Source organism: Sarcophilus harrisii, chromosome 1 (assembly GCF_902635505.1).
Source record: "Sarcophilus harrisii chromosome 1, mSarHar1.11, whole genome shotgun sequence".
In the NCBI taxonomy this organism is placed as follows: domain Eukaryota; kingdom Metazoa; phylum Chordata; class Mammalia; order Dasyuromorphia; family Dasyuridae; genus Sarcophilus; species Sarcophilus harrisii.
In genome coordinates this window covers 201,959,368-201,980,219 of record NC_045426.1, presented here as the reverse complement: position 1 = coordinate 201,980,219, position 20,852 = coordinate 201,959,368, and the positions used below count along the sequence as shown (strand labels likewise).

The 20,852-nt window shown below is 32.5% G+C and overlaps 1 protein-coding gene and 1 pseudogene across 1 annotated transcript in view; both read left to right on the top strand.

Moving 5' to 3' along the window:
- MAN2A1 (mannosidase alpha class 2A member 1) overlaps positions 1 to 20,852 on the top strand; it is a 164,038-nt gene that overhangs the window by 139,178 nt on the left and 4,008 nt on the right. Inside the window, exons 18-20 of the mRNA XM_031968631.1 lie at positions 5,072 to 5,213; positions 7,120 to 7,253; positions 12,838 to 13,032. Coding sequence (XP_031824491.1) covers positions 5,072 to 5,213; positions 7,120 to 7,253; positions 12,838 to 13,032 — 471 coding nt within the window. The remainder of the gene's footprint in view (positions 1 to 5,071; positions 5,214 to 7,119; positions 7,254 to 12,837; positions 13,033 to 20,852) is intronic.
- LOC116423612 lies at positions 17,626 to 20,149 on the top strand (annotated as a pseudogene).

The following is a 20,852-nucleotide window of genomic DNA, read 5'->3' as shown; positions in this document are numbered from 1 at the left end:
GTTAGCCACTTTTAAGACTTGTTATAAATATTTTCGTATATATAGGTTCTTTTTCTTTTATTTCTTTGAAGTGTAGTTCATATAGTAGTATTGATGCGTCAAAAGATATATATATATATTTGTGTGTGTGTGTATGTATGTGTATGTATGTGTATGTGTGTGTAGTTTTATTACCTTGTGGTATAGTTCCACATTGTCTTCCACAATGGTGGGCTTAGGTCACAGACAAACCATCAGTGTAGATTAGCATACCTATTTTACCTATATGTTTTCAGCATGTCATTTACCTTTTATTGTTATCTTAGCCAGTTTGATTGGATATAAACTGAATTTTTAGTGAAAAGTTTTTACATAAAATGTAAAACCAACTCTATGATATTCCTCAAAATAAATAATTAAAGGGATAGTATGTATGCATTTACATTGCAATTTCTTAACATTTGCATAATTTTGTATATTTTTATTTATCAGATATTTCAAAGAGTGAATAAAAATTGACTGATTGATTGAATACATTTGTTAAGCAGCTTCTATGTACTAAATACTATTCTACTTACAAATACAAACATGGAACTTAAAATTCAATAAGAATTCAACTAAAATTCAACAAGGGTGAACCTTCCTTTCCAGTAATAATATCATTGTTTTGGTTACTGTTCCAGAGAAGAAGTAGAGAGCCTGGAAGAGAAGACATAAGAATAGGATTATTGTGCTCAGCTTTTAAAATCCTATGCAACCTCGTTTTTATTCCCTTTATTCCCAGCCTTATTGGACATAACTCATCTTTTAAATTTTAGTAAGGCCAAACTGACCTAACTTATTTTTGACACTTTGATCTTTGATCTTTGTGCCTTTGTTTTGGTTATTTCTTAATGCCTGGAAAGTTTTTCCACCCTATATCTGCTTTATAAGGTTTCCTTTCTTCCTTTAAGATATAGCTCATACACTTATCTTCAGAATGAGACCTTTCCTTGTTCCTTGACTACTAATGACCTCTTTCCCTAGCTAGTTTGTATATATTTGCATTTATTAATTTAATATTTATGTTGGATACATTTTTATATGCCCTTCTCATTAAAATGTAAACTCCTTGCAATTTTCCTATTTTGAAATTTTTTCAAAATTTCATTATTTCATTCTTTGTATTTGTATCTCCTGTATTTAGCACAATTCCTGACACATAGTAAATGTTGTATAAATATTTTTTGATTGATTGTTTAGTGCCTCAAAGGCAAAAAGTAGTGGAGCTGAGATTTAAGATTAGGCCCTCTGACCCTAAAAACAATTACCTTTTTTATGTACAATTCTTGAAGAAGAGCAGTACATGTTCAGTTTAACTCAGTTTTGCACAGAAATGGTCAAACTTTTGCTCTTGCTATCATCCAAAATTGTCACACAATAAAGAAATCTGAAATTTCTGTGTCTTATCAAAATATCCTTTCATTTCATCTATCCCTAGTCCTAACTCCTTATAAACTTAATCTTTTTGCCATTACCATGAACTCTGTTTCTTTCATGCTTCAGCATCCTTTCAGATCATCTTTCTTTCTCTAGATATCCCCTTCCTTGCTCTTATCTTTCTTCCCCATCTCTCTTATCCTTCCTTCTTTTCTTCCTTCTCTCTTCCCTTCCTCCCTTATTTTACTCCTTTAGTTAAGCTTTGTTTCCTAGTTTGACTCTTCAGAATTCTTTAATCAGTTTGATTCTTCAATGTAATATCTAATTCCTTGTCCCTTTATTGTTTCACACTGCTCATGCCTTGCCAAACCTCATCAGTACTACTCTTTACCATCTGCCTTTTTCTCTAAGAAACAAGTTTCTTTTAGTTTTTTCTTTTTTTTCTTCCTTTTTTTTCCTTCCCTCCTCCCTGCCTCCCTCCCCCTTTCTATGTCTTCTTTCTTTCCTTCCTTTCTCCCTCCCGCCTTCACAGGGAATAGATCTGCAGGAAATTACAGCTATGCTAACTTGGTCTACTCCAAGCTAGTTTCAACTAGGTCCTTGCTGCAATTAATAGTCCTTGTTGCCCTCTCTAATTTGTTTTCTATCCCATGCTAGGAAGTTCTCAGACTTCCTATCTTTTCATTATCAACCTATTTCTCTATTTTCCAAAGAATGTTATATTCACAGTACTAAACTAATTTTAATTCACAGATGAGGAAGGAATGTGAACTTTTCTGCCACATACCAAATATTTATAGTTAACCTACCAATTTTGAAAATAGGGAACAGAGCAAAGTGGATAGAGGGCAAAGTGCCTTAAAAGTAAGAAAAGTTCAAAGTTAAGTTCTGCCTCTGTAGCAGTAGCTATTTGATCAAGATTAAGTCTTCCCACCTTTTAATGCTGCTGGCATTTCTCTAAGAGACAAGTACAATATCCAATATCCCACTAAGGCATTTCTGGGAGAAAGAATATAATTCAGATATAAACACCCAGTGACTTAAACAGCATCCAGAAATTGAGAAAAAGTTGGGACACAATATTAGCTCTTTTCCCAAGATTATATAGTGGTAGCTATAGCCAGACTACAAGAGAATAAAACTGTTTAAGAGTGATGGAAGGGACTTTCCAGAACGCAAAATCTGATACAGAAAATGTGAATAAACAGATAAAGATACCAAACGATGATGAGGGGATTGCAGAAGCCTGAAATGTAAGCTTAAAAAAAAAAGTGGTAATACCATTGCAACTGTCAGCAGAATCTTATAGGGGGAAAAAACCACAATAGTTAAGAAAAATGAAGCATATTATAAAAATGAATGAATTCAAAAGAAAAAAATGAAAGAGTAAAATAGCTTAGAGTAGTAGTTAGAAAAACTTCAACTAAGTAGTGGATTCCTTGGAAAACGGAATCAAATGAATCAAATAACTCTGTTACTAGATGAGATAAAAAAAATTTAAAAAACATTCAAATGATTGGAAAAATAGAAAGTATAAGGCATCTATTATCAAAAATATTTCTTAGAAAATAGGTCAAAGAGAAAAATCTAAGAATAATTCTATTTCCTGAAAACCATGATCAGTCTATAATCCAGAAGCTATAATCACTTTAAAAAAATTATTCAGATCCATTACTATTTTAAGACAGTGAAAATTAAAAGAATGTACTGACCACATCAAACTTTAAAGTGACCCTGGAATGTCAAAGTCAACATCCAGACTTCCAAATGTAATAGTGTTATGGGTTTAGAGGATCAAACATTTTCTCCCATCCTAAAATGCAGTTTGGACTGTTGTACCCTTTGAATTGGAAGACAGATTTGAGTCATACTGGAAAGTTTTGAGAAGGATTCAGTCTGTGAAGAACAGACTGAGAGGAAGAAGAACATGAGTTGGGCAGCAGTGGCATAGATGGCATACTTCCATGGTCCCCTGAGACTTAACAAACATACATGGGGAGAAACAGAATCATAGGAGAAAGGAGAGAGAGAAGAGGTCAGTTTCAGTGGAGATGGGAAAAATAGATGATTGCTTTATATATAATGAAGTTATCAAGTTAATAAGACATATATTATTATATAATTAGTTTATTCTTAGGGAATAACCATTCCAAAGCTATCTGCAAAATCAAATTGACCTAGCGTTATATTTCCATCTCAGTCTTAGAATTATTCTTAACACAAGGTCTTGTGCTGTTGTTACATTAACAGCTTTTTTTTTTTTTTAAACAAATTCCATTATTTAAAAAAAATAATAAAAGAATGAAAAGGACCTGAGTATGTCAGGTTATTCTTTATAATGAGTGAATGTTCTGTCTCAGAACAATATAACTTAGGAGAGAGCAGGTACTATTTTGTTTTTGTATTGATTTTTGTATTCTTAGCATCTAGTATAGTGACTTTATATAGTAGGTATTTAATAAATATTTATTGAATTTAATTGGAAATATTGAAGAAAGTAGGTGGAGTTTGGTATTCAAAGGGCTGATCTTCTGACCATAGAATTTATTCAAGAATCAGCTAGAAGGGATGTTAGACATCTATTCAATATTCTCATTTTATGGGTGACAAAACTGAGACATGGTAAAGTTAAGTGACTTGCCCAGAATTAAATAGGTAATTAGAAATAGAGCTTATATTTAAAACTAGTATCTCTTACTTTAAGATCATATATGCTATAATTAAATTAGCTCATATTCTATAATTAAAATGCCACTGGAACCAATTATTGATTATGATCTTACAGGAATTAATTCCCTCCTTTGGGCCATAATAATGTTGCCTATATAATGATAGTTTGGATACAATGGACCTGAAAATTCCTTGCAATTTTTACATTTTCTGTTTTAAAAGGATTTATTCAGGCTTAGGCTGGAGTTATATTTTCTGTTTCCTCTTTTAAGAGTAGTGTCATGGGTTCAGTTTCTCCACATTAAATAAATCAAGAAACTGTCCAGTCAGAAGCAAAATAGCATATTGAACTATCTTCCCTTTAAATAAGAAAGAATAAATGTTGAATTGTTATTTAGGTGCAAATATTCTTTGGAATCTAATTCAGTAGGTATTTGATAGTTATATACTGTTTTTTAAAATCACAAAATATTAATAAAAATAGTAAGCATTTTAACATGCTTGTGACAATTAATATGTATTTCTGGAAACAAACTCAAGGTTAATAGTAATTTTCAAAAAGGCAGTTGGATATGCAGCTGTTCTGTTTAGTGTTCAATTCCAGGCTTTGATTGTAAACACTTTAATCTTGTTATAATTTGGTTTATGCTCATGTTAAGGTTCTAAAGCTTTGTTGAATACCCCTCTTCCATTTTAGCCTTATTATTTTTAAAAAGTAGGAACATTCTGATGCCCTTATAACTCAACCACTTTTCTCAAAAATGCTACTAGCTCTGTCTTTTTCCTCAAATTCCTTTTAAATAAATTCCATTTCATTAAAAAAAAATTCTTTGAAACAAAAATGGTTTTGTAAAAGAGAAATGTTGATTACTATCATAAACATATTTAAATAGGCATAGCATTGTACTTTTCATTATTGTTAATACAAAGTCATTCAGATTTCCATCACATACGTATGTCAGTATCAGTTGAATTTGTTAAAGGATAACTTTTTATATTATAGATTCAGCCTAGAGTGACAATGAGCAAATTACCCCTTCAAGCAAATTTCTACCCAATGACAACAATGTCTTACATCCAAGATGATGGGTTTCGTTTGACACTTCTTGCTGCCCAATCTTTAGGTGTTGCAAGTTTAAAAAATGGTATGTATTATTTTTCCTTTCTTTACTTTTCTAAAGATTCAAATATTCAAATGCTGTGTTACTTTTGATAAAAATATGAGGAATCTTTTTCTTTTCTTTTCCTTGAGAAAAGCAAGGGTTTTTTCAAGACCAGGGAATATAAACTTTTTATTTAAATGTCTTTAAACTATTTTGAAGTATATGATAATTCCTTGCTTTGGCTAGTTAAAAATGGATGGTACAGGGACAAAAAGGATGGAAGGAAGAAAGATAAAAAAAAGAGCAAACATGAGGGGAAGAAAAAAAAGAAGTTAAAAATTACCAAATCTAACCTTTTAATTTTATAGATGCAGAGAGTAAGGCCAAGAAACTACCAGACTTACATGATCTTCCCCCATCCTCTAAACAGGTTCTAGCCGAATCCTCACTTGCTCATTGTTTGGGTTTTGATACCTCTAAATAAAAATTGTTTCTGTTCTGGCCAGAAACCCTGAAGATGATTTCCTCCTAGATTTATTCTTTTGACTAGGCAAACTGACTATTTTTCCCCTCAACTCGTACTTAGCCTTAAATCACGGAATAGGTATTGCCTCAAACTGAGTCATGGGAAAGCTCTTAATTTAAAAAGGCCAAGGTCTCTAATTGTATCTGGAGCATTGTATACAGAGCCATTTCTTGCTGCTAGATTCAGATGACCCTGTAAGAGAGAGTGAGGCTGATGACTGCACAGTTCTGCTTTATTTAAATCTAGCTTACTTTCAAGACAAGATGTCACTTTGCTGATGTCATTGGTCTACTTCAAGAATGAAGGGTTACCAGCAGCAATCTATAAGAGTTTATATAGTCAGTGTGTGTCAGGGGTGGTACTTGTTCAAGTGCCCAGACTGAAAGCAGACTCCTTTTTCCTTTGAAGCTTGATGCTTTTAACTTAAATACTTAACGTCTTTTTATATATTTTTACTGTATAATGTATCTTTATAAATCTTTACAATTTATTGAAGAAAGTCCAGTTATGTGTTGTATATGTTGAAGAAAATTCAGTCTACAGCATATAGATTGGATTTTCTTCAATAATAATTTATATCTTTATATTTATTTATATCTTTATAATTAAAGATTTTTCCATTTTAGATGATATTAGTTGCTAAATTTTTCTGAACATTTGATGTTTGGCATACTTTTAAATCATCTTTAGCTAAATTATCTTCAAGTGAAACATAGGGTTTTGTTGGTGGTGGTGGTGGTGTTGGGTGTTTTTTTTTTTTTTTTTTTTTTTTTTTTTTTTTTATCAAATATGATCTTGTTGACATAAGAAATTCCTGAAGAGAAATGTCTTGTTCCAATGCAGATCAATACCTTCTCTCCAAACTTATAATCTTTACTAGTAAGTTTCTTAAATCACTAAAAAAGTTGATTGCTTTTTCCAGGGTCATGTATGTCAATATATCTTAGAGGCAGTATTTGAGCCAAGGTCTTTCTAATTCCAAAACCAGTTCTATATCCATTGTGCAACACTGCCTCAAAAATATTCACCAAAAAAAATAATGATAAAATAATTCATACAGAGTTTTGGACTTGCATTGTGCTTTACACATGTAATTTTATCTGACCTGAATAACCGTGGTGTGGGTGCTATATTGTACCCATTTTAAGCACGAGAAAGGAAAACAGATATGTTAAGTAATTTGTCTAGGATCATATATCTTAAGTTTCTAAAATAGGATTTCACTTCAGGTTTTTTTAACTTCAATTTGAACTTTCTCTCCACTTTGCCACCTAGATTTAGATTGCTTTTAAGTGGCATGATATATATTCAATTTAATTCTTGATCTGGATATTAGTGATAGAAAAATAAGCACAACTATAGAGTAATCATTGCAACCAGTATAAAATGCTATTATCAAAATAAATGTTGTTTCTTTTTCAGGGCAGATTGAAGTTGTCATGGATCGTCGACTCATGCAAGATGATTATCGTGGCCTTGGACAAGGTGTACAAGATAACAAGATTACAGCTAATTTATTTCGAATTCTATTAGAAAAAAGAAATGGAATTAACACGGTAGGAAGAATTATGTGACATTTTTCTTGTTTGTTTTTCTCTAGTGAAAATCTTGGGAACTTTTAAATTTTGAGATTTTCTGGTATGTGGGGGAACCAAGATGTTCTAAAAAATTTATTAGGTTACACTCTTATTAAAAATCTTAAACATTGCTATCACATGATCATCTGAATAGGTGCAGAAAAAACTTTTAATAAAGTACAACACTTTTATGCTAAAAAACATTCAAAGTATAAGTATAGAAGGACCTTTTTCTTTTTAATATTACAGAAAGCATCTATCCAAAATGAAAAGCAATAATTATATGCAATGGAATTACCCTAAAAAGTTTTCCAATATAAAATGAGTGAAGCAAAGATGCTACTCTCCCTAATGTTATTTTATATCCTTCTGGAAATGCTTGCAACAGTGGTAAGATAAAAAAAAAATTAAGACATAAAAATAGGTGAAGAGGAGATATAAAATTATCCTTATTTACTAATGATATGTAGGTAGATTTGGAAAATTCTGGGAAATCAGAAATATTAGTCTAGATATTTAATAACTTCAACAAAGCTATAAGCTACAAAATAAATTCTCTAAAGTTACTACATTTCTATATAATAATAGTAAATCCCAAGAAGAAATAATAGGGAAATTGCATTCTAAAAACTACAAAATACATAAAATATCTGGGAATCAACATACTGAAGAAAAAAATTCTGGAATACCAAAGAAAATGATTGATATAGCATGAAAAATATAAATTAGTTTTGGTAGTATTGTCATTTTTGTTACATCGGCATCGTCTACTTATTATTTTATTTTATACTTCTTAAGGGAAGTTTTTTGTAAATCTACACAAATGTATACAATCTATGCAAATCTATACAAAGTAATTCTGTATAAGTCTTTTATGTACTAAATGTTTAAGACAGAATCTTATGATTCCTAGACTTGTAATGTACAAATAAATTTTCCTGGTCTCAGTTAATTAGAATAAATTTAATGAGGATCTTAAAATATTTTCTCTAAAAGATTCAAAATGCTGATAGGAGGTTTTGATTCTCAACACACATCCATTTCCTTCATTAAATTAAATGAATTTGGGTGGAGTGTTGGGCAATTGTGTGTGTGTGTGTGTCTGTCTGTCTGTGTTTATCTCTATCTATTTCCCTACATTCCTAACTTCCTAAATATCTGTTTTGCTTGTTTGTCTTTATATATCAGGACAGCATATCTTCAAGGGAGAGAATGCCAAAGGATAAATGGAAATGAGAGTGTGAAAGATCTTAACTTTGTAGGTATTAGCAGCTTTTAATAATTATAGCCCATAAAGAATTTTTAGTAGGATAAAGAAAAAAATTGCTATTTCGGGCTAAACTGATATTTAGCCAGAGAGGCTAAAAAAAAAAATTAAGAGAAAGTAGCATTACAAGAGAAAATAGAATGAAGGAGAACAGTAACTTAGCAGAAACAAAGTTTGCAGAAAGCTCAAGAAGGATCAGGATTGAGAAATGGATCTTATATTTGGCCTTAAAGTTATTGGTAACTTTGGAGAGTGCAATTTCAATATAGTTATGCAATCAGTAGCTAGATTGTAGAGGGGAGTAGGAAAGGAGGCACAGACAAATCAGAAAATAATCTAAAAAATAGGGAGTGACTTTCCCTAGAGTCATAAAGTGGAAGTGAATTTCTAGATAATGATCCTTCCCTTTTACTATGTCAACAAAAATTGTTATAACTTATTGCAGATTGGAAATAGAAAATGATCAAAGAGACAAGTGGCTACAGGAAAGAGAAGGGGTGTTATCATAGATACAGTGTGAAGGAGTTGGCTTTTGAGAGAACTAAAAGGGTCAACTCTTAATCAGAGACCAGATGAGAAAATAGAACTAAAGGCAAATAACCTCTATGTTCTCAGTAACTTGTGAGGCAAAAGGCATTAGAGTGGAAAAAATTTGGAACAATTGTGGTATGTTCTTTAGATAATTAAAGAAGAGTAAAATTATTTCATTGTGACAGTTTGCAGTCAGATGAGATTGAATATTGAAAATTTGTCACTGGCTCAGTCACACAATTATTGAAATCAAGAAGAGAAATGGCAGGGATAATAGTAGCAACTGGTGTTTGACAAGTTGTGATCAGTAACAGTACAAAGGACTAGAGAATGGAAGAGAATATATTGTTGAACTAATTAATTTATAGGATTATCATGATTCAGAAGGGAAGAAAGTGAAGTCAGAATAACAATTGTGTCCTCAGAGAACACTAAGGAATATAAGCATTAGAAAAGTGGAAGTTATAGAAAGGATAGAAAAAATAGATTTAGAGAAAATAAGGGACAAATGAAAGGATAGGAGTTGGTGATCCATAATTTCAGAATCCTTAATCATGAAAATGGAACATATGGGATGCTAGTGAGATCAGGGTTAGTGCCATATGAGTATGAGATGCACTAAAATAGATACCTTCACTTTCTTCTCTCTCTTATTCATACCTCTTAAAATCAAACTTCTGATCTCATCTTTGCACTAAAACTTCCATTATCTTAATTGTAAAATCCAGTGGCCTTTTATAATCTTCATTCTCCTTGACCTCTCTGTGGCATTTGACACTGTTGGATCACTTCTCCTCTTTGACATTTTTTTTGAGTTTTTGCTTCCTCTTTTGTATCCTACTTATCTGATTATTTCTGTCTTTTTGCTAGATCCTCATCCAGGTTATTCCCTTTAACAATAGCTGTCCCAAAGGAAGCTGTCGTAGGTCATCTTCTCTTCTCTTTCTATAATACTTCCCTTGGTGATCTTGTCAGATCCAATGGATTCAACTATACCTACCTTGCTCTAATTTTTCTACTGATTTCCACTTTCAAATTTTCTTTCACATTTGCCATTCAAAAATTCAGTCTGGATGTCCAGGAGACATCTTAAACACAACATGTCTAAAACTGAATTCTCATTATCTGTCTCCTAAATCTTCTCTTCCCTGTTGTTATGCACCAAGGCAAAAGGAGGTCCCAGACTCATAATAGGCACCATGTATGGAACATACGTGTCAACCAGAAATTTTGTCAGCTAGTGTCCAGTTTAAGGTTATAAATCTTAAGCTGACAAGGCCTGATCAAGGCTGGTGATTGCAGGCCCTAGGTAAAGAGAGGAACAAGCTCAAACATAACTAGTGGCAATGTGACTTGGATGCTTAGGTGCAGAGCAGGGTCTTACTTCAGCTTCTAACCCAAATTTTCAGAGGGAAAACTAGTGCAGGAACTTCAGACCAAAGGGGAGCCAGAAGTCCTGTCACTCTGAACCAGTAGAACTTCCCAATTGTTGGATTATAAAATGCTGAAGGGTATGGTTTCAGAGAAACCTTGGAAGACTTTTGTGAACTGAAGTAATAGTGAATAGAACCAAATAAATAGTTTATACCATGACAATATTGTAAAGATAGATAACTTCAAAAGAGGGTTTGGTTGTGTTTCTGAGGCTGCTGGGAGCACAGCAGAGTCAGAAAAACTCAAGTTCAGATACAACACTAGTTTTTTTTGACCATGGCCAAATCACTTGATCTTTTTTTGTTTCAATTTTCTAATCTGTAAAATGAGAATAATAGTAATAACAACAACAATAAGAAGAATAGCACCTGTGTCTCAGGGTTTTATTGTGAGGGTTACATGAAGAAATATTTCATGAGTATTCAACACAATATCTGACATGTAGGTGTTATATAAATGTTAGTTTTTTTTTTACTATTATTATTCAGAATTAATGAAGAAATATGCTACCCACTTCTTGATAAAGAAGTATAAGAATTATAATTCAGAATTATGTATGGATGTGTGTTGTATTTATATATGTGAGTGTGTTTATAGAAGTATATATATATATATATAAAGTTTTGTTGTGTATATAATTTATATAATTGCATATGTTACATATGATTATATTACGTATCTAGAGTGCAAAATGAGGCACATATATTTAAACATAATTGTTTATATATATGTATGTATTGTCTATATATTTTTATTGTTTATATATGTATGTATATATACAGATACACAAGCATACCTGTGTGTGTGTGTGTGTGTATACACACACACACACACACACACATATATATATGTATGTATGTATACACATACATAATATACACTTACGCATATACATATATCTGCATATATACATACATACATTTCTGCAATCTAGATGAGGGGTAGGGAACGTCTAGCCCATGGGCCATATAAGGCCCATGAAATCATTTGCTGAAGCAGCTGCAGATAATAATGTAGTAAAAGCTAAGTACAACAACCTTTCACTACTTGAGTCCTATAACTTGATACTTTTGAATGGTCCATGAATAATGTTAAAAATATCCAAATGGCTTTTGGTAGATAAAAGATTCCTCATTCCTGCTCTAATAAAATACTTATACTCATGTATGTATTTAAGTTATAGATGTAGAATAAAGGATATGAATCTATGGATATAATTTATATCTTTCTGGATTTAACTAATGCAAAAGTTTTTTGCTTAACTATATGCATCTGTTGCAGGATTTTTGTTTTTCTTTAGTCTTAGTTGGGGAGAAGGAGGAAGTATTTGAGGTAGAAAGAAGACAGATTTTTTGTTAATTAAAAAAATTAATTTAAAAGAAGACAAAATACAGGCTTCTCTGTTTGACATTTAAAACCCATCACAATCTGGCTCTAGCATAGTTTTCCAGGCTTATTCCATATCATTTTTCTCCACATACACTGTGTTCCAGCCATGCTTCCTCACTTGTTCCCTGAATGTGCTATTCCATCTCCATCTCTCTGCTATGTATAGGCTGCTCTGTTCACTTCTGCCTCTTAGTATCCCTAATTCTCTTCAAAAAACAAAACTCATTGTGACCACCTCTTCTGTGTCAGGCCTATCTTAGTTGCTAGTGTTCTTCTCTTTTGAGATTACTTTGTATTTCATTAACTCTTCATGTTATATATACAACCCCAAATAAACTTCTTGAGAATTTGTATTAGACATGGGGAAAAAGAAACCAGAACAGAAACTGCTTTTGGGTTTTTTTTCCCCCCATGTCTAATACAATTGATCACTACATTAGAAGACATTAATAAATGCTTGGTGAATGAATAATGTGATAGGTTAGTATTTTTACTTCCAAAATCATTTTAAAGGAATTTAAAGTGTTCTTTTCAACATGTTAATGAAAACTCTATAAATAACTTTTTATTACATTGATTGTAAAGATTTAATGACCTAACTTTGGTTCAGTAGAAAAAAGCACCTAATATTCCCACTGACTTTTGAGTTATGAGACCTTTGTTCAAACTTCAGCTGTGCCATTCACTAAATGTATGGTCTTTGGTTAATTATATATCCTCCCTGAACCCCAGTCTCCTCATTTATAAGATGACATTTTGGATTGCTTTTTTTTTTTTTTTTTTTTTTTGTAAAAATGCTATAAATGTAGAATTAAAAAGTATAATTTTAAGATTGTGTGTGTGGGTACATGTGTGTGCATGCACATACTACTGTGTCTAATATGTATAGAAATGCAAATATATTTAGTTACCAAGTTTCTTTTTTGTTTGTTTTTCTAATAGAAAGAAGAAAAGAAGTCAGTCAGTTTTCCTTCTCTTCTTAGCCACTTAACATCATCTTTCTTAAACCATCCAGTCATCACAATGACTACAAATCCAGACATCAATATTCCTCACCTCCTGAATGGATTTTCTCCACTTGTATCATCCATGCCTTGTGACATTCATTTAGTTAATCTAAGGACAATACAATCTAAGGTATGTTAATAAGATATGTATGTCCTTAAAGGACAATTGCATTTGTTGTGTTGGGTGCAATGTCTTAAATGTTTTAAAACTGAAAATGTTTTGTACAATTCTCTTGTTCTTTAAAAAACAAAAATATTTTTTTCTTTTTTTTTATGGTAGCTTTTTATTTATAAGATATATGCATAGGTAATTTTTCAGCATTGACAGTTGAAAATCCTTTTGTTCCAACTTTTTCCCTCCTTTCCCCCCACCCCTTCCCCCAGATGGCAGGTTGACTAACACATGTTAAATATGTTAAAGTATAAGTTAAATACAATATATGTATACATGTCCATACAGTTATTTTGCTGTATAAAAGGAGTCGGACTTTGAAATAGTATACAATTAGCCTTTGAAGAAAATAAAAAATGCAGGTGGACAAAAACAGAGGGATTGGAAATTCTATGTAGTGGTTCTTAGTCATCTCCCAGAGTTCTTTCCCTGAGTGTAGCTGGTTCAGTTCATTACTGCTCTATTGGAACTAATTTGGTTCATCTCATTGCTGAAGTGGCCACATCCATCAGAATTGATCATCATATAGTAATGTTGTTGAAGTAAGTAATGAACTTCTGGCCCTGCTCATTTCACTCAGCATCAGTTCATGTAAGTGTCTCCAGACCTTTCTGAAATCATCCTTTCTTACAGAACAATAATATTCCATAATATTCATATACCACAATTTATTCAGCCATTCTCCAATTGATGGGCATCCTCTCAGTTTCCAGTTTCTGGCCACTACAAAGAGGGATGCCACAAACATTCGTGCACATACAGGTCCCTTTCCCTTCTTTAAAATCTGTTTGGAATATAAGACCAGTAGAAACACTGCTGGGTCAAAGGGTATGCACAGTTTGATAACTTTTTGAGCATAGTTCCAAATTGCTCTCCAGAATGGCACAATTTCACCAACAATGTGTCAGTGTCCCTGTTTTCCTACATCCCCTCCAGCATTCCGCATTATCTTTCCCTGTCATTCTAGCCAATCTGACAGGTATGTAGTGGTATCTCAGAGTTGTCTTAATTTGCATTTCTCTGATTAATAGTAACTTGAAGTATCTTTTCATATGGCTAGAAATAGTTTCAATTTTTTTGTCTGAGAATTGTCTGTTCAAATCCTTTGACCACTGATTAATAGGAGAATGGCTTGATTTCTTATAAATTAGAGTCAATTCTCTATATATTCTGGAAATGAGGCCTTTATCAGAACCTTTGTTTTTAAAAATGTTTCCCAGTTTATTGCTTCCCTTTTAATCTTGTCTGCATTAGTTTTGTTTGTACAAAAACATTTCAATTTGATATAATCAAATTTTTCTATTTTGTGAATGATAATGATTTCTAGTTCTTCTTTGGTCATAAATTCCTTCCTCTTCCACAGGTCTGAGAGGTAAACTATCCTATCCTATGCTCTTCCAATTTATTTATAATTTCATTCTTTATGCCTAGGTCATGAACCCATTTTGACCTTATCTTGGTGTACGGTGTTAAGTGTGGGGACAATATCTATCTAGTTTTTGCCGTACTAATTTTCAATTTTTTCGGCAGTTTTTGTCAAACAGTGAGTTCTTTTCCCAAAAGCCTGGGGTCTTTGGGTTTGTCAAACACTAGATTAATAAAGTTATTGGCTGTTTGTCCTTTGAACCTAACCTATTCCATTGATCAACTAGTCTGTTTCTTAGCCAATACCAAATGGTTTTGGTAACCACTACTTTATAATGTAATTTTTGATCTGGTATAGCTAGGCCACCTTCATTTGAATTTTTTTTTTTCATTAATTCCCTTGAAATTCTTGACCTTTTGTTTTTCCACATGAACTTTGTTGTTATTTTTTCTAGGTCATTAAAATATTTTTTTGGGAGTCTGATTGGTATAGTGCTAAATAAATAGATTAGTTTAGATAGTATTGTCATCTTTGTTGTATTTGCTCACCCAATCCAAGAGCATTTAATATTTTTCCAATTGGTTAGATAAATAACAAAAATATTAATGATAATCATACTAACATTTATATAGAATTTTATATACTATTATTATGGTGTTTTAAAGCTTGTACAATGATTTAGATGCATTATCTCTCTTAATCTTAGTAAAGTAAGTGTTGCTATGAATTCACCTTTACAAATAAGGAAATCATGGATGAGAGAAATTAATTATGTGTCCAGGGTCATACAACTTATTATGTGTCTGAGTCAGGTTTTATACTCAGGTATTCCTAGCTCCAAACATTCTCTCAATGAGTAGTACATATTGTACTTTTTTGTAGAAATATACATTTTGGTATAGTAAGTCCTTTTCACCAGATATTTCCAGAAAGTTAGAGAAATACTTAATGAGTTTCTTTTGGGTTTTAATTCGGTCACTAAAATCCAGTATTACATTTGGTGTATGTTGAAAAGAAAAAAGGGAACTCAGAATTAATGTATACCTTTGAAGCATGACATTCTTAATAAAAATCTTTTTGAATCTTAAATTCTACCAACAATTGTTCATATTTTTAAAGATTGAGAAATTTCTCTTGAAAAGAATTAAGGGGTTATGGATTTGACCACACTCTTAAATGAGTAAAAAAAGCTTTTGAAATTGATTTGATATCAGCTCAGAAAATAAGGACCTTTTGATGTCAGTAATTTCAGTGGTGATGTGAATGGTAGAAACTAGAATATAATCAATAAGTTTAAGAACAATATTCAGGGGAAGGGGATCATTAACATAGCAGTTTTCAATTTTCTGGCATTTGGGAAAGTGTCTATAAACGAGAAATATAGGATGGGAACAAGTACCAGCATTCAAGCTATTACAAATAAATGAACTTTTTCATATTGCCCTTTTCCTTGCTTCTTACATTTGAAAATCAAACCCCTTATATTTCATTTAAAAAAATATTTTGGAGGCTTTAAGGAACATAATATATAAAAATATTCCTCCTCTTTCTTACCCCCATGTATTGTTCCGTATATGACTATTACTTTGTTCATACCTTAGTTGTGACTTTGAATAGCAGAAAAATACCTGCGATATAGCCATAAAATTAGTTGATGGAGTGGTAGGGGATGGTAAGCAGTGCTTGAATCTTTCTTTTATTAGGAAGGGGTGGGAGCAGTTATGAGGGAGATAAAAAGGCAAAAATATAGAAATGAATAGCTGAATGTATTAAAAAACAGAATTCTGTATTTGTTTATAAGAAATTAGAAACAAAGAAACACACACAAAGTAAAGATTAGGAGCTAGACCACAATCTATTATACTTCTACTGAAATAAAAAAAAAATAGGGCTAGCAATCATGTTTTCAAAAGAAAAGTAAAAATAGATAGAATTGACAGACATAAGGAAGAAAATTCCATCTTACTGAATATGTACCATGGATAATATAGTAATATGAATACAAAATATATATATGCCAAATGGTACATTTTTAAAGTAGAACTTACGGGAAGAAATAGAAAAGGTGTGTACCTAAGTTATCCCCTCTTAGAACTAGATATATCTAACCACAAAATAAACAAGAAAGAAATTAAGGAGCTGAATATAAGTTTAGAAAAGTTAGTTATGATAGACCAGTGGAAAAAACTGAGTGGAAATAGAAAGGGATACCTTTTCTCAGTGGTATGTGATCTCTGCATAAAAATTAACCATCTATTGGGGAATAAACATGTCACACATAAGTGCAGAAAAGCAGAAATAGCAAATATATTCTTTTCAGATCATAATGCAATGAAAACTCCATTCAATAAAGGGTTGTGGAAAATTTAATTTAAAATTAATTGGAAATCAATCCATTCATAAAGAATGGGTAGATCAAAAAACATGTCACAGAAACAATCAGTACTTTCATTAAAGAGAATGACAACAATGAAAACTAACCCGTATCAAAATTTGTGAGATGTAGCCAAAGCAATACCAAAAGGAAAATTTATATCACCAAAGGCTTATAATAATAGAGAGAAAAAATGGATAAATGAATTGGGCATTAAAGTTAAAAAATATATATATAAAAAAAATTAAAAATTAAACACTAAATTGAAAAGCTTAAAAAACTACTAAGAGGTTGATAAAATTGAAAGAAAACTATTGAACTAATAATAAACAAAAGTAGGAGCTGGTTTTATGGAAAAACAAAAAATAAAAACAACTCAATAAAACAGATAAATTCATTAAAAATTATCAGTCTCAAAAATGAAATTAAAGAGGAAATTAAAACTGTCATTAGGAGCTCTTGCCAGTTATATATATAATACTCAGATTGAGTCTTTCTAATTCTGGGAATGTTACTTTATCCACTGTTACACCTCGCTGTTTGCCTATATTACTTTGAAACATTTCTCTTTTCACAGATTTTCTCTTCCTTCTCTTTTCCTATTCCTTTCACAATTTTCAGATTTAATTAGACTATCAATTAATATTTCTTTCTTATATTTTTTTCTCTTCTCTCTTGTCTTTGCTGTCTCATATAACACATTCAAAATTTCTCCTCATTTTCTTTAAATTTTCATGTATAAAAATTTTTATTTTTACTTCCTCTTTTTCTCAGGAAGCTTTTTTCTTTGTTCCCTTCATTAATTCTTTTTTCTTCTGATCTTCTCTTAAAATTTTATTTTCTAATCTTTGTTTATCAAAGAAAGTTCTTTAATTACCTCATATGAGCTTCTTCCAAGTAACCTGTAAATCTCTTTTTTTTTCTATTTTGTTTCACTCTTAGAAAAATAAATTTTTGAGGAAAGCATCATTATGTGCTATATGGTAGAAATTACTCTGTGAACAAAATTATGGAATTCACTTTTACCTCCTATCCACCTCATGACTGTTTCCTTCCTGGTGACTATATTGTCTCATCTGTGTCCTTCTGTACAACCTTGCTTATACATCCCTTTTTCTGGACCCATGGCTGCCTCATACTCTTTGTGAAAAGATGGGCGGGGGGTATAGCCAAGATGGCAGAGTGGAAAAGTACTTGACCCAGTTCTCTCAGCAATTTTAAAATAATAACTCAGATCAAACTGGATGTGTAAAACTAATGAAAGTTTACAATGAAACATCCTTCCAGCCCAAGACAATATAGGAGAGGGTTTACAATGAAGCTCAGATAGATGAAGTATCGGTGATGGGACTAAGTAGTGGTGACACAAACAGCAGCAAGAGCTCTCAAGTTAGAACTATTAGGAAGACTTCATAATTGGCCAGTGGACATAGTACCAGAGACTGTTTGACAATTTCATTGCTTGTACCCACTTTTGCATCATAGTTCAAGGGTACAAAAAGCAGCATTTTTAGTCAAGAGGGAGTGGGAGCACTGAAGTGCATGCAGTAATACTCCTGGTCCCAAGAGAGAAGGAGATGTAAGAAGCAGTATTCATTACAATCCCAAGGGATCCCAAGTATTTGCTGGATAAAGATCAAAGTGAAGATAAGATAAGTAGTACCCACAATTCTTATCTTACACAACTTTGAAAGAACTAAAGCCTTCCAAACCCCTGAAACTAGCTCAGAAAACAGAATTGGGAAAAGCAAAAAAGAGTGTGGAAAATGAGCAAGCAACAAAAAATGAGTGTGACCATAAAAAAGTTGTAGTGGTGACAGGAAAGAGAAATTCAGAAAAAGAAAATAAAGTCAAAGCAGCTACATTCAAAAGCCTTCAAGAAAGAAAATGACTGGACACAAGACCAAGAAATTTTGAGAAGAAATAACAACTGCTTCCTCTCTGCCTCCTGGGAGCATGAGGCCAGCTTGGTTGTGGGTGGTGGAGAGCCCCTATCACCAGCCCCTGTCCTCCCATGGACCCAATAATGGTGGTAGCTATAGCGAGAGAAGGAGGTGGCAGAAGGTGGTGGGATGGCTGCTGGCTATCAAGAAGTCTACAAAAGTAGGAGATCAAGCACAAAGGAGGGTAATGAAGGATATTGATGATCTAGACTTCTTGATTGGGGAAGAAGCACTAGAAAAGCCCAAATCATGCAACAAAATGGTCAATCCATCATGGTATAGTTGAAGATTAGTAGTTGGTAGAGAGATTTATGGAACAAGTAAGCTTCAAATCACCTAAGGACTGAACCTGAAGATCATTATTTTTCTTTTGACTGAACCTCCACTAAATACACCAGAAAACAGGGAATATACAGCTGAAATTGTGTTTGAATTCTTTATGTTCCAGGCCTATCCATAGTTGTACAGGCTGTCCTTGCTTTAGCTGCATTTGAACATCAAGTGGATACTGATTGGTACCATTACAGATAGTGGAAGTGGGGTCATTCATCCTGTGATTGAAGAGTATATTATTGGCAGCTATATCAAGCCCATTTCAATTGGTGAAAGAGAGAGAACATTTTGTTCAGCAGTTATTGAAAGAGCAAGAAATAGGAATTCCCCCTGGAAATAGCTGAAGCAGTGAAGGAACATTATGGTTATGTCTGTCCAGACTTAGTCAAAGATATACAGATATATATATATATATATATATATATATATATATATATATATATATATATATTATACAGATGGTATTATACAGATGGGTCAAAGTGGATTAAATAGTGTACTGGAATTCATATAACCTCAAAAAACAGAATTTTTGATTTTGGTTATAAATGATTCTTGGGTACAGAAATCTTCTTTCACCCAGGGCTTTTGATAAAAGCCACAGACTATCTCAGAAGTGGTAGATAAAATAATTGAGAATTGTTCCATCAATGTCAGACAGCTTTTTTTTACAAGAATATTATTCTCTCTGGGGATTCAGTCATCTTCTGGGATTTTGGAATTGGCTACACTGAGATTTGAAAAGAATTAAGATGTAAAGCTGAAATTAAGTGAAGAATTTAAGTGGTGATAGACTGAGGCCCAGACCTATTGGTGTGCAATACCACGTGCAGCGATATGCAGTAGAGTTTTGGTGATTAATTCTGGCTTCACACTTGAATTTTACCAAGTATGCCACCACAAAAAGGATTATGAAGAAATTGGATCTAATATGCACTGTCACACATAGTCAATAGGGAAGAGTTCATCTTTCTGACTTATGTTTTGTCTGGATGGTTTATATTAAGATAAACTGACTTGAAAAGGAAAAAAGACTGAACATAATTCAACAGGAATAATATTTATTTAAAATTTTTAAAAATAATAGCCTTTTATTTTCAAAATACATGCAAAAATAGTTCTTAACATCCACCTTGTTCCAAATTCCTCTTCCTCCCTTTCCCCTTTCCCCCACCTTCAGACAACAAGTAATCCAGAGGCCAAACTGTGCAGTTCCTCCAAACATATATCCATATTTGGGGAAAAAAAGCAAGTAAGAACAAAAAAGGTGAAAATACTATGTTGTGATCCACACTCAGTCCCCACAGTCCTCTCTCTGGGTGCAGATGACTCCCTCCATCACAAGTCTATTAGAAATGGCCTGAATCACCTCAGTGTTGAAAAGGGCCACGTCCATCAGAGTTGATCATCACATAATCTTGTTATTGCCATGTATAATGATCTCCTGGTTCTGCTGATTTCACTTAGTATCACTTCATGTAAGTCTTTCCAGGCCTCTCTGAAATGATCCTGCTGATCACTTCTTATAGAACAATACTATTTTATGATATTCATATACCATAACTACTTCAGCCATTCCCCAACTGATGCACACCCACTCATTTTCCACTTCTTTGCCACTACAAAAAGGGCTGCAAGAAACATTTTTGTACACGTGGATCCTTTTCCCCCTATTTCATGATCTCTTTGGATTACAGACCCAGTAGAGACACTGGTGGATTAAAGGGTATGTATAGTTTGATAGCCTTTTGGGTGTAGTTAC